General features: G+C 45.7%; 1 protein-coding gene across 4 annotated transcripts in view; it reads left to right on the top strand.

Annotated features, from left to right (window-relative positions):
* The window catches only part of LOC142469167 (long-chain fatty acid transport protein 2-like), a 147,679-nt gene that overhangs the window by 106,692 nt on the left and 25,817 nt on the right, over nucleotides 1-15,170 (top strand). For all 4 annotated transcript variants that reach the window (XM_075576127.1, XM_075576126.1, XM_075576124.1 and 1 more), the window contains 2 exons: nucleotides 11,366-11,564; nucleotides 12,687-12,784. In XM_075576127.1, coding sequence (XP_075432242.1) covers nucleotides 11,366-11,564; nucleotides 12,687-12,784 — 297 coding nt within the window. The remainder of the gene's footprint in view (nucleotides 1-11,365; nucleotides 11,565-12,686; nucleotides 12,785-15,170) is intronic.

Below are 15,170 nucleotides of genomic sequence, written 5' to 3'. Positions count from 1 at the left end.
AATACCCCAAATCAAGATGTTGAACAGGCACTTACCACCCCAGAACAGGATAAGACCTTCGCTGACCTAGAGGTCAGTCCTGGGAGTTTTAAGAAGGCCCAGTGGGAAGACCCCACATTAGTGGAAGCAAGGGGGAAGATACGGGACCAGAATAGTACCCCTGGCCAACCAGATAGTTCACTTGCCTACCCCTTCTTCAAGGTAGAGAATGACCTAGTATTTCGGGTTGATAAAAGGAAATCAATTATAACTAAACAATTGTTGGTACCACGGACATTCCGTAATGTAGTATTACTGCTGCGGCACAGTTTATTCGAGCATTTGCCCGTTCTGTGCCGCAGCAGTAGCCTGGCGCGCGCCCGAGTGTGACGGGCGCGCGCCGAAGCAGTGGAAGAGCGCCCTCCGATCGGGGCGCTCTCCCTCCCGCTGCCGGGTCCGCCGTGTCCCCCGGAACCCCCTGCCGCCGTCCCGCAGATCGCGGGACACCAGGGCTCCCTCGGGGAGCCCTGGACGCGCGTGCAGGGGGCGCAGGCTCCCGAAGACGCGTGACCGCGCGTCTATGACGCGCAGCACGCCGAGGGGCGGCCACTAGCAAGCCGGGAAATCTCCCGGCTTGCGGATCTGGCCGCACTGCGATAAAGTGTGTCGCCAGTGTACACATCGCACATAGTCACCCATTGGGGGGACACCTAGGGGTGGAAAAGACAAAAGAAAAGATTCTCCAAAGTTTCTATTGGCCTGAGGTTCTGGCAGAAATTACAAATTATTGCTCCTCATGCCCAGAATGTCAGATCACCGCCCCGTTCAAAGCGTATCGTAGCCCATTGGTACCCCTTCCCATAATAGATGTAACATTTGACCGGATTGCTATGGATCTAATAGGACCCCTAATAAAGTCTGCTAGGGGACATCAGCATATATTGGTAATATTAGATTATGCCACCCGATATCCGGAGGCAGTTCCCCTACGTAGAACCTCTGCTAAAAACATAGCAAAAGAGTTAATAGTTCTGTTTACCCAGGTCGGAATTCCTAAAGAGATCTTAACTGACCAGGGAACACCATTTATGTCCCAAGTAACAAAAGAGCTATGTAAACTCCTAAAAATCAAGCATCTCAGAACTTCAGTCTATCATCCACAAACAGATGGTTTAGTGGAAAGGTTCAATAAAACCTTAAAGAGCATCTTACGCCGGGCGGTCGATAAGGATGGGAAAAACTGGGATTGTTTGTTACCATACCTGTTATTTGCCATTAGGGAAGTTCCCCAATCATCCACAGGCTTCTCCCCGTTTGAACTATTGTATGGCCGAGTATGGCTTACTGGATATAGCCAAAGAGACTTGGGAACACGAGGTTACCCCTTACAGAAGTGTAATAGAGCATGTTGCCCAGATGCAGGACCGCATAGCTGCAGTCCAACCTATAGTGAGGGAACACATGGAAAAAGCTCAAGAGGCACAGAGGAATACGTATAATAAGGGTGCTAGGGTCAGAATTTTTTTTCCAGCTGATAGGGTACTAGTTCTGGTTCCCACCGTAGAGAGTAAATTCCTTGCTAAGTGGCATGGGCCATATGAGGTCTTGGAAAGAGTGGGACAAGTAAATTACAAGATGAGACAGCCAGGTAGGAGGAAACCTGAGCAAATTTACCATATAAACCTACTTAAACTCTGGAAAGATAGAGAGGTCTTGTTAGCCCTAGTACCCCCAGGTCCGTCAGAGAATCGAGAAACTGACCCAGAGGTTAGCATAGCTGAAATCCTGTCTGTTCATCAGAAACGAGAGGTCCAGAATTTAGTGAGAAGAAACAAAGAAGTCTTCTCTACACCGCCAGGTAGAACTAGCGTAATTGAACATGACCTAGTCTCTGAACCGGGGGTCCGAGTTAACCTTAAACCGTACTGAATCCCAGGGCCAAAAGTGAGGCTATAAATTGAAAGGTTAAAAAAATGCTAAAACTAGGCGTAATTGAGGAATCCCAAAGTGGGTGGAACAGCCCTATAGTTTTAGTCCCAAAGCCAGATGGTACAACAAGGTTTTGCAATGACTACCGTAAACTAAACGCTGTGTCAAAATTTGATACTTATCCTATGCCCAGGGTTGATGAACTGGTAGAGAGACTGGGCAAAGCCCGATATCTCACAACCCTAGATCTAACAAAAGGGTACTGGCAGGTTCCCCTCACAGAAAGGGCAAAAGAAAAGACAGCCTTCTCAACCCCAGACGGCCTCTTTCAGTATAGGGTGCTGCCTTTTGGCTTACATGGAGCTCCCACCACATTCCAAAGAATGATGGATAAAATTTTAAAACCACATGCTCGGTATGCTGCCGCCTACCTGGATGATGTGGTAATCCATAGTGAAGATTGGCAATCCCACCTTCCAAAAGGTCCAAGCTGTGCTTGACGCAGTTCGGTCTGCTGGACTAACTGCTAACCCCGCTAAATGCACTATTGGTCTGGAGGAGGCCAAGTATCTGGGGTATTCTATTGGCAGAGGTTTACTCAAACCCCAAACACTCATAGTAGAGGCGATACAAAATTGGCCAAGGCCAGTTACAAAACAACAAGTAAGGACCTTTTTGGAATTAATTGGTTACAATAGAAGATTTATTCCCAATTTTGCAACTAAGGCAACCCCACTAACCGACCTCACAAAAGCAAGAGGGCCGCTAATGGTAAAGTGGTCCCCCAAAACCGAACAGGACTTTAGAAGCCTGAAAGAAGCTCTCTGTGCCCAACCAGTGTTGGTCACACCTGTCTTCTCTAAAGAGTTTTTAGTCCAAACCGACGCATCTGAGGTAGGGCTGGGGGCTGTACTCTCCCAGGAGTCTCAAGGTGAGGAGCACCCCATCCTTTATTTAAGTAGGAAACTAAATCCCCAGGAGAAAAATTACTCCATAGTCGAGAAAGAGTGTCTCGCAATAAAGTGGCTGTAGAGATGTTCAAATACTATCTGTTGGGGAGAAAATTCCGGTTGGTCACAGATCATGCACCTCTCACCTGGATGTGTCAAAACAGAGAGAAGAATACTAGAGTTAACAGGTGGTTCCTAAGCCTACAACCCTTTAAATTTTCTGTGGAACACAGGTCAGGGCACAAACATGGCAATGCTGACAGATTGTCAAGGATGCACTCCCTAATATCCATGGTTGCTCATCCCTCGAGGTCTGAGCTGGGGGGGGAGGATATGTGACAGAAACCAGGGGATGGTAATAAATTCCATATATAGGGCTCCCAGGATACTGAACAGTTTCTATCCTGTTTAGGCTGGAAGCGCAGCCTCATAATACATGCACTCCATCCCACAGTTTGGCAAGTGCTGGAACTGAGGGATGAGGCATGAGGCATCCAGACCAGAGTTTGTCTGCTGCCTGATTTCTGTCACCTGTCATGCTAATTAGAAATCAGGTATTTAAGACTGATTTCCTGGTCCCTCTTCCCTCTCCCCAAGAGCCTGGAGCAAGGAAGGCTGCTGGAACCAGAGAGGGGAAAAGCCTCTCCCCAAACAGGTTAAATCATTCTGCTCCTTCTTGTCTAAAACTGCAAAGTTCCTTATTTTGTTGTTGGAAGTGGAAAAGCCACTTCAACCCTGAGTCAGGGAAAACCTAAGTTAAGTTATTGCTCAGGTGAGCAGGTTTTTGTTTTGCTTGTGTTTCTGTTGTATGCACTGTGGCAATCTCAGTGCCTGGGACTGAATAAACCAGGCATAGCCTGTTTAAAGGAACAGCACGTGACACCTCGTCATTTAACCTACCCTAAAAGACCGTGTTCTAACAGTCCCGGACAGACGGCGGAGCCCCGGAGTAAGCCGCTTGTCACTATATATATATATATATATATATATAAAAATGTATTCTGCACTAATATATATATATATATATATATATAGTGCAGAATAAATGAGTTCTTCAGTATTAGGTGATTCGAGAGTTCTCCTCTCTTCGTCAGGTCAGGCAACACTGATATACTGTACACAGGAATCTATGGCTAAAACAGTGGAGAGAAAAAAAAAATCAGATATGTACTGTAGATAAGGTAGGGTGTGAGAAAACCCATGTCCGCATTAAGTCCTTTGGTTTTGGTGTCAAAGAGTCTTATCATTCTGAGTTCAAATGTTTTCCGTTCTTGGGTGCGTTTAAAAATTCCATTGAAGATTTTGATTTTTAAATTGATTGAGTATGGTGTGTCTGTGCATATTCATTCTGCCTTGTAGTTTTCATTTTCATTCCTCAATGGAATGTTTAAACGCACCCAAGAACGGAAAACATTTTAACTCAGAATGATAAGACTCTTTGACACCAAAACCAAAGGACTTAATGCGGACATGGGTTTTCTCACACCCTATCAAAATTGTTTGTAATTATCCTGCTTGCCTCTATTGTTATCCACACGTTCTCTCCCCGGTTCCCCCACAGCATCCCTCACCCTCCACACCTTTCCTTGTCACCCTCCACTGGCTTGAAACACTTAACACCCTACGTTATCTACAGTACATATCTGTTTTTTTTGTTTTGTTTTTCTCTCTACACTGTTTTAGCCATAGATTCCTGTGTATATCAGTATTGCCTGACCTGAAGAAGAGAGGAGAACTCTCGAAAGCTTGTCCTATGACATAAATTGTTAGTCCAATAAAAAAAAGGTAACACCTTATACTGAAGAACGCATGTATTCTGCACTATCGCAACTGGACTAACACGGCTATTTTCTGCTCATATATATATATATATATATAATCAAAAAATAAATAGATGATACCGTTCTGTGGCTAACGAAATGCTTTTATTTGTGCGAGCTTTCGAGATACACTGATCTCTTCTTCCGTCGATGTTACCTGGTAATATCTCGAAAGCTCGCACAAATAAAAGCATTTCGTTAGCCACAGAATGGTATCATCTATTTATTTTTTGATTATTGAAGCTCGCTAACACGGTACTGATACCTCTACATATACATATATATATATATATATATATATATATATATATATATACACACACACATACATACATATACACATTGCTGAAGTTACAGAAAAAAGGATTTCAAGTACACACAGTTACAATAAAAGCTTCTCAAAATAAAAAGGTGTGACAGAAACCAGGGGATGGTAATAAATTCCGTATATAGGGCTCCCAGGATACTAGACAGTTTCTATCCTGTTTGGCCTGGGAGTGCAGCCTTATAATACATACACTCCATCCCACAGTTTGGCAAGCGCTGGAACTGAGGGATGAGAGATCCAGACCAGAGTTTGTCTGCTGCCTGATTTCTGTCACCTGTCATGCTAATTAGGAATCAGGTATGAAAGACTGATTTCCTGTTTGCTCTGGTCTCTCCACAAGAGCCAGGAGGCTGGAAGGCTGCTGAACTACAGAGGGGAGAAGCCTCTTCCCCAAACAGGTTCAATCTTTCTGTTCATTTGTGTAAGACTGCAAAAGTACCTTGTTTTGTTGTTGGGAGTGGAAAAGCCACTTCCAACCCTGAGTCAGGGATATCTAAGTTAAGTTATCGCTCAGGTGAGCAGCTTTTGTTTTGATCTGTTTTCTGTTGTATGCACTGTGGCAGTCTCAGTGCCTGGGACTGAATAAACCAGGCATAGCCTGTTTAAAGGAACAGTACGTGACGCCTCATCATTTAACCTACCCTAAAAGACCGTGTTCTAAACAGTCCCGGACAAACGACGGAGCCCCGGAGTAAGCCGTTTGTCACATATGGTGGAGAATGCGGGCAGAGCACTAGGGGGTCTGCGGGTTGAAGAACTTTGAAAAAAAAAAAAAAAAAAAAAAGTTTTTTCATCCTCTGCAAACAAGATGGAAGACGTGGTGGGTGCGCTGGTACGCAATGTCGCTGCCCAGAAAGACACGAATGAAACCCAGCAACAGCTGTTAATAGCCCAGCAAGAAACTAATGCAAACCAGCAGCAGACGAATGCAGCCCAGCAACAGCTGCTAATAGCCCAGCAAGAGATTAATGCCAACCAGCAACAGGCGAATGCAAACCAGCAACAGACGAATGAAGCCCTGCAAAACGCGAATGCAAACCAGCAAGAGACAAACCGCTTGCTGAGAGAGGAGCAACAGCGGTTCGCTCAGGGCTTACAGCAGGAACTCGAGATCCTGAGGGGGACTATCAGTAACCTTCCACTGGCAGCGGCAGCCCCAGTTCCGAAAATGACCAGGGCAAGCCACTACCTTCAGAAGATGGGACCCTCGGATGATGTGGAAGCCTATCTTCTCACGTTTGAACGCACGGCACAGAGAGAGGGATGGCCAGAAGCTGAGTGGGCTGGTCTAATCGCACCCTTCCTAAGCGGCGAACCCCAGAAGGCTTACTTTGATCTAGAGCCAGCCGAAGCTAACGTCTATGCAAAATTGAAGTTCGAGATCCTCGCCCGCCTCGGCGTAACCACGGCTGTTCGCGCCCAAAGGTTTCACGCATGGTCCTTCACGATGGATAAAGCGACCCGAAGCCAGATGTATGACCTCATCCACCTCGCCCGGAAGTGGCTACAACCCGAGATCAACTCAGCCAGCCACATCGTGGAACGGTTGGTCATGGACCAGTTCTTGAGGAAACTTCCCTCTGCCTTACGCCGTTGGGTCAGTCGGAGTGACCCCCCACAATGCGGATGAGCTTGTGGCCCTCGTAGAAAGGTACAATGCAGCAGAAGAGCACCCGCAACCCACAGTCGTGGAGCAACCCCACTACCCGAGGTTCCAGGACTCTTCCAGAGACGGTAAAAGGGTACCGGGGTTAAGGGGCGCTGAAGAGCGGCGACCCCCTTCACGCAGCACAAGCAACAGTGGTTCGCACACTAAGGGCAATAGCCAACATGGGGAGCCGGGAAAAGGCTCTAAGTGGGACACAGACTATGTACCTAAATGTGTAAATTGTTATGAGAGGGGCCACACAGCAAAAATCTGCCCACTAAATGATGAGCCCATGCAATGCAACAGCGTGGAACCTTATTCGCTGTTGTCCCAATGTATGGGCCCTAGCCCAGAGGACCCCTTGAATAACCATCTGTGGGCATTTGTAAAGGTTAATGGTAAGAGGGTTCGGGCACTTCTTGACTCTGGGAGCATGGTCACACTAGTGTCCGAATACCTCTTGCCCATTAAGAAGAAACAGGGAAACAGTTCACAAAGAGTGGCAATTTGTTGTATACATGGGGATAATCATGAATATTCCACTGTTGATGTTTTTTTTGAAACAGAGTTTGGTTCTTTAGATTTCAAGGTGGGTATTGTACCCAAACTGGCACATGATGTGTTAATAGGGACCGACTTTCCCCATTTTCTAAAAATGTGGTCCCCCGCTCAGAATAGCGCCCAGAGTTCAATAGCGGACCATAACGAAGTATTAGAAGAAACAAATCCTTTCCCTTTTTCAGAAATGGAGGTTGACGAGGGCCCAAATAAGAAGGGGGAAAAGGAGGAGTGCTGTAAAATTCCCTTCCCCATCACTACTTTGGTAGGGAATACCCCAAATCAAGATGTTGAGCAGACACTTACCACCCCAGAACCGGATAAGACCCTCGCTGACCTAGAGGTCAGTCCTGGGAGTTTTAAGAAGGCCCAGTGGGAGGACCCCACATTAGCGGTAGCAAGGGGAAATATACGGGACCAGAATAGTACTCCTGGCCAACCAGATAGGTCACTTGCTTACCCCTACTTCGAGGTAGAGAACGACCTAGTATATCGGGTTGATAAAAGGAAATCAGTTACAACTAAACAATTGTTGGTACCACAGACATTCCGTAACGTAGTATTACACCTCGCACATAGTCATCCATTGGGGGGACACCTAGGGGTGGAAAAGACAAAAGAAAAGGTTCTCCGAAGCTTCTATTGGCCTGGGGTTCTGGCAGAAATTACGAATTATTGTTCCTCATGCCCAGAATGTCAGATCACCGCCCCGTTCAAGGCGTACCGCAGCCCATTGGTACCCCTTCCCATAATAGAGGTACCATTTGACCGGATTGCTATGGATCTAGTAGGACCCCTAATAAAGTCTGCTAGGGGACATCAGCATATATTGGTAATATTAGATTATGCCACCCGATATCCGGAGGCAGTTCCCCTACGTAGCACCTCAGCTAAAAACATAGCAAAAGAGTTAGTAGTTCTGTTTTCCCGGGTCGGGATTCCTAAAGAGATTCTATCTGACCAGGGAACACCATTTATGTCCCAAGTAACGAAAGAGCTATGTAAACTCCTAAAAATCAAGCATCTCAGAACCTCAGTCTATCATCCACAAACAGATGGTTTAGTGGAAAGGTTCAATAAAACCTTAAAGAGCATGTTACGGCGGGCGGTTGATAAAGATGGGAAAAACTGGGATTGTTTGTTACCGTACCTGTTATTTGCCATTAGGGAAGTTCCCCAATCATCCACAGGCTTCTCCCCGTTTGAACTATTGTATGGCCGACACCCAAGGGGCTTACTGGATATAGCCAAAGAGACTTGGGAACACGAGGTTACCCCTTACAGAAGTGTAATAGAGCATGTTGCCCAGATGCAGGACCGCATTGCTGCAGTCCTACCCATAGTGAGGGAACACATGGAGAAAGCTCAAGAAGCACAGAGGAATACATATAATAAGGGTGCTAGGGTCAGAATTTTTTCTCCAGGTGATAGGGTACTAGTTCTGGTTCCCACCGTGGAGAGTAAATTCCTTGCTAAATGGCATGGGCCATATGAGGTCTTGGAAAGAGTGGGAGAAGTAAATTATAAGGTAAGACAGCCAGGTAGGAGGAAACCTGAGCAAATTTACCATATAAACCTACTCAAGCCCTGGAAAGATAGAGAAGTCTTGTTAACCCTAGTACCCCCAGGTCCGTCAGAGAATCAAGAAACTGACCCAGAGGTTAGCATAGCTGAAACCCTGTCTGTTCATCAGAAACGAGAGGTTCAGAATTTAGTGAGAAGAAACAAAGAAATCTTCTCTATACGGCCAGGTAGAACTAGCGTAATTGAACATGACCTAGTCTCTGAACCGGGGGTCCGAGTTAACCTTAAACCGTACCGAATCCCAGAGGCCAAAAGAAAGGCTATAAGTTTAGAGGTTAAAAAAATGCTAAAACTAGGTGTAATTGAGGAATCCCAAAGTGGGTGGAACAGCCCTATAGTCTTAGTCCCAAAGCCAGATGGTACAACAAGGTTTTGTAATGACTACCGGAAACTAAACGCGGTGTCAAAATTTGATACTTATCCTATGCCCAGGGTAGATGAACTTGTAGAGAGACTGGGCAAAGCCCGATATCTCACAACCCTAGACCTAACAAAAGGGTACTGGCAGGTTCCCCTCACAGAAAGGGCAAAAGAAAAGACAGCCTTCTCAACCCCAGACGGCCTCTTTCAGTATAAGGTGTTGCCTTTTGGCTTACATGGAGCTCCCGCCACATTCCAAAGAATGATGGATAAAATTTTAAAACCACATGCTCGGTATGCTGCCGCCTACCTGGATGATGTGGTAATCCATAGTGAAGATTGGCAATCCCACCTTCCAAAGGTCCAAGCTGTGCTTGACGCAGTCCGGTCTGCTGGACTAACTGCTAACCCCGCTAAATGCACTATTGGTCTGGAGGAGGCCAAGTATCTGGGATATTCTATTGGCAGAGGTTTACTCAAACCCCAAACACTCAAAGTGGAGGCGATACAAAATTGGCCAAGGCCAGTTACAAAAAAACAAGTAAGGACCTTTTTGGGGTTAATTGGGTACTATAGAAGGTTTATTCCCAATTTTGCAACTAAGGCAACCCCACTAACTGACCTCACAAAAGCAAGAGGACCGCTAATGGTAAAGTGGTCCCCGGAAACCGAACAGGCCTTTAGAAGCCTGAAAGAAGCTCTCTGTGCCCAACCAGTGTTGGTCACACCTGACTTCTCCAAAGAGTTCGTAGTCCAAACCGACGCATCTGAGGTAGGGCTGGGGGCGGTACTCTCCCAGGAGTCTCAAGGTGAGGAGCACCCCATCCTTTATTTAAGTAGGAAACTAAATCCCCAGGAGAAAAATTACTCCATAGTAGAGAAAGAGTGTCTCGCAATAAAGTGGGCTGTAGAGACGCTCAAATACTATCTGTTGGGGAGAAAATTCCGGTTGGTCACAGATCATGCACCCCTTACCTGGATGTGTCAAAACAGGGAAAAGAATGCTAGAGTGACCAGGTGGTTCCTAAGCCTACAACCCTTTAAATTTTCTGTGGAACACAGGTCAGGGCACAAACATGGCAATGCTGACGGGTTGTCAAGGATGCACTCCCTAATATCCATGGTCGCTCATCCCTCGAGGTCTGAGCTGGGGGGGAGGATATGTGACAGAAACCAGGGGATGGTAATAAATTCCGTATATAGGGCTCCCAGGATACTAGACAGTTTCTATCCTGTTTGGCCTGGGAGTGCAGCCTTATAATACATACACTCCATCCCACAGTTTGGCAAGCGCTGGAACTGAGGGATGAGAGATCCAGACCAGAGTTTGTCTGCTGCCTGATTTCTGTCACCTGTCATGCTAATTAGGAATCAGGTATGAAAGACTGATTTCCTGTTTGCTCTGGTCTCTCCACAAGAGCCAGGAGGCTGGAAGGCTGCTGAACTACAGAGGGGAGAAGCCTCTTCCCCAAACAGGTTCAATCTTTCTGTTCATTTGTGTAAGACTGCAAAAGTACCTTGTTTTGTTGTTGGGAGTGGAAAAGCCACTTCCAACCCTGAGTCAGGGATATCTAAGTTAAGTTATCGCTCAGGTGAGCAGCTTTTGTTTTGATCTGTTTTCTGTTGTATGCACTGTGGCAGTCTCAGTGCCTGGGACTGAATAAACCAGGCATAGCCTGTTTAAAGGAACAGTACGTGACGCCTCATCATTTAACCTACCCTAAAAGACCGTGTTCTAAACAGTCCCGGACAAACGACGGAGCCCCGGAGTAAGCCGTTTGTCACAAAGGATAAACCTAGACAGAAAATCCTATACATTACATATGCCATAGATTATCCCTAGAGAGGTCATTGGTTCAGCAACATGAGATATCACGTGTTTAGTCCAAACACAACTCTGAGAAAAGATTATGAAAATGAGTTTTCAACAGACTTAAATATTCTTTCTTCCTGTGGAAACCACATAAGCCTGTCTTTTCATGCAGCTGGTTGGGACAGATCCAATGTGACCATTCTTCCTCTAATTATAGAGTCCTTGCTCCTTTGTGAGGTCCCTATATGAGTCCTTGCTTTCCCTCTGTTCTGGTGGTTTGGTATAAGAAGAGTTTTTGCATCCATATACACAACTCTGAAAAAGGTGTATTTGTACATGTAGTGTTTTACTGAGCACTTACACACTGGCTAAATATTTGCTATCTTTCTGTCGCAGGAGAGACGGGCCTGCTAATTGCACAAATTTCCAGGCACGCCCCTTTTAATGGCTACGCTGGAGACAAGGCCCAGACGGAGAAGAAAAAACTTCAAGATGTGTTCAGGAAAGGAGACCTGTATTTCAACAGCGGAGACTTACTAATGGTTGACAAAGAAGCTTTCGTTTACTTCCAGGATCGTGTGGGAGACACATTCCGGTTAGACATCAATATATGTACAACAAATACATATACAAGATTCAACAAATACATACAGAATAGGGCCATATGTACTAAGATATGCACATATTCCCATTGTTTGTAATGTTCATTATTTCACTCCTATCGTAATGTTGTAAAGCCCTGCGTATATGGCCCGGGCCATAGAGGGGTGAGGCGATCCGAACCGCGCTGACACTGAGGCTCGCCTGCTGAAATCTGGGCGATTTCATGCCCATACAGGCGAGCCAGCGGGCGCGATCGGAGCCGGGGGGAGGTGGTTGGAGGCGGGGCAGTGACGTCGCTGGGCCAATCGCCCGTGCTGTGATTGGAGGTTTTCAGCTGACAGCGTGCTGAAAAACAGCTTGGCGCTCAGCTGAAACTTCCATCTCGTCAGCACGCCTGCGGACGCTCGCGTGAGCCCCCTCTCATGGCATCCTCATTGAGGATGCAGGGGCTCAGCGCGGAGCGTCCGCACGCCTCTGCACGGCCTGTCCTTCTATGGATTCGGCCTATGGCTGGAGCTCTATACACAAAATTATATAGGATATATAGGAGGATGTACTCCAGACCTAATTTTAAGACCTGCTAAGGAACAGATGATTGTTATTATGTCCTGATATGTAAAACCATAGAATTCAAAGAGGGTGTGCTTTCTTTTTCACACAACTGTACATACGCAACTCCATAAGACACCTTATAGTTTGATTCATAAGACTGTAAGACCATATAGCCCATTCACTTAATGGATGACAAGGGGCCATATTCACGAAGCCGTGCTAGAAGATATCTAATGTAGTGGGAAAGCTTGGTAAATATATCCCATAGTAAGAACAGATACAGTAATGATATCACTTTAAAAAAAGAACATACGTTTTGTACGTTGGTATAAGTTACAGTTACATTTTCCACGTTATGGTACAAACACTTTAGTTCCAAGATAGCAAGGGAATTTAGCCTAATTTAAGGTAGAAAGATGCTACCTTCTCTGTACATTGCAGATGCATATTCCTTGTCGATTTTCTAATCAAAGAATAAATCCGATTTATTTTGTATATACAGTACAACTGGGGTCACTAGGAAGCACTTCCTAAATACTGTATGTACCTTTGTGCTTGGCAGGTGGAAGGGGGAGAATGTAGCTACTACAGAAGTAGCAGATATTGTGCAAATGACTGATTTCATCGAAGAGGCGAATGTCTTCGGAGTTCCAGTGCCGTGTAAGTATTCAGTGGGGCTCCTATTATCTGTGGTACTACCTCCAATTCACAATCCCACATCAAAAATCAAAGCAAATAGCAAAATATATTGAGGGATTTCAGTGAAGTGAAAACACTCAGCTGTGTATCAACTTCATTATAATGTTATATATATATACGGTAATAATTATAATTTAACTAGCATGTTTGACATGATTTAAAATATGATTCATACAGATGCAGTAAGACAGCGCTGTGGATAGGCTCTGCTGCCACTGTGCTGCAGGAGGTCCATTAATCTGAATGCGACACCCGCAGGGTTACTCCCTGGGTAGAAGGGATTGCTATACTTTTACTAGACTTCATTGTTCCCTTTTGGTGGGTTATGGGGGGGGATGTGTTGTGATGTTAAGCACTAACATTGCCATTGAATCTTACGGAAACTCTGTGATATTTTATGGTACGACAGCTTTGATACTTGGGGGAACAGTGAAGACGGCTTCATCTGTAGCTGAGGTCCTAACCCTGAACAGAACAACTACAACAAACACATTACATTTGGGTACAAATAATGTAATAAATAAAAGAATATGCCAGCAATTCCCATTCCAGTAATCAGGGCTTTGTCATAAAATAATTCTAAGACAATTGAAAATGAACGTCAACGATAACCTTTTATCACTAGAGGAGTTAGCAAAACTTTTTTAAATAAAAATTCTTCATATAGATGAGACTTTTTTTCTTATTGGCAACGTAAAGTCAGTGAAATACACTCACCCAATTACAAGGTGATGTTACCTGTCTGGGACATGTTAAGCCCACATTACTAGTCACATTAGTTTGTGGCCATTAAGAAGGAGCCCCTGTGCATCTCTGCAATGTAAAACTACCAGAGGATTAGAGGTGCAGTTTATCCTAGCACCAAAGTGAACCAATGGCAGAGGCATTTATAACTGGGCAATCCATCCTAACACCAATGTGTACTAATGTTAATGATTGATGGGTTGTTTACACAAATCTGACACCTACAGTATTAGTATTTAATTGTTTTTTAAAGTTAGTTTGTAACCATGCTGAGCTGAGACTTGGGAGAGGATTCCTCCCGCCCCCACTAAATGCTCCCTTTTGTCTGCTGTCATTATGATTACAGACAGAGCCCCCTCTATCCCTTCCCCTTCTCTATATTGGCATATGATGAGGACAAGGTGGGCTAAGGATAAATAAATCTCTTGATTGGGAAAGACTTCTCCATTCAGATGCCTTTAAGAAATTCAATGTGCAACTCGTTTCAAAATAATAAAAAGCAGGCAAAGCTTTGCTCCGAGCTTGGATAGATTTGCTTAGGAATGCCAATTAGACTGATACATTCTGTACAAAAGGTTGTTTTTGTTGGCAAGCTATGTGGGGTTGAACCTTGGCAGCCACACCCTGTTTTTTGTATCATACAATTACAATAATTTTAAATACTGTTTGAATCTTGATTTTGAATCTTGTAATATAAAACTTCAAAGTATTTCACTCCTTAAGTTTGTGTACAGTTACTGTGTTGAGCAGAAGGTGACATCTCTTCTCCTTGGAGGTCCTTTGACAGGTGGAGAAACATGTGAGCCAAAGCTAGAGAAACAGTTGACTTACAACCAGTTTTAAGAATCCCATAAATAATATATATATATATATATATATATATATATATATATATATATATATATATATATATACAGTGCTCGACAAATAATGTTAACCAGTCGCCCGTTGCGAGTGGATTTAGGCAGCTGGCGACCCGTGCTGCAGCTCAATGAATTCCCCTGCTCCTGCCAATTTTTTTTTTTTTTTTTTTTAAATAAATAAATAATCCCCCTCCCTGATTGGGTTAAAAAAAAAGTTAAAAAAAATGGCGGCAAATCCTGTGGTCCCGGCGCGCGTGCACAGGGCAAGCAGAGTGTCCTGCCATTTGCGCTGCCTGTTCCCCCCAGCAACCCAGAATCCCCCGCATCCCTCCCCCCCCCCCACGTGGGACGGAGGGGGAAGCCCAAACCAAGCCCCGTGCGCAACCCAGCCCCCCCCCCCCCCCGTCCGCTCCCCACGTGGGACGGAGGGGGAAGCCCAAAACAAGCCCCGCGCGCAACCCAGCCCCCCCCCCCCCTCCGCTCCCCACGTGGGACGGAGGGGGAGCCCAAACCAAGCCCCGCGCGCAACCCAGCCCCCCCCCCTCCGCTCCCCACGTGGGACGGAGGGGGAAGCCCAAAACAAGCGCCGCGCGCGATCCAGCCCCCACACCCTCCCCCCTCCGCTCCCCACGTGGGACGGAGGGGGAAGCCCAAAACAAGCGCGCGATCCAGCCCCTCCGCTCCCCACGTGGGACGGAGGGGGAAGTGCAAACCCAGCTTCCCCCGTGCGCGCCTCCTGC

Source organism: Ascaphus truei, chromosome 18 (assembly GCF_040206685.1).
Source record: "Ascaphus truei isolate aAscTru1 chromosome 18, aAscTru1.hap1, whole genome shotgun sequence".
NCBI classification, from domain to species: Eukaryota; Metazoa; Chordata; class Amphibia; order Anura; family Ascaphidae; genus Ascaphus; species Ascaphus truei.
The sequence above is the reverse complement of the archived record's forward strand: the minus strand, read 5'-3'. Positions and strand labels throughout refer to the sequence as shown.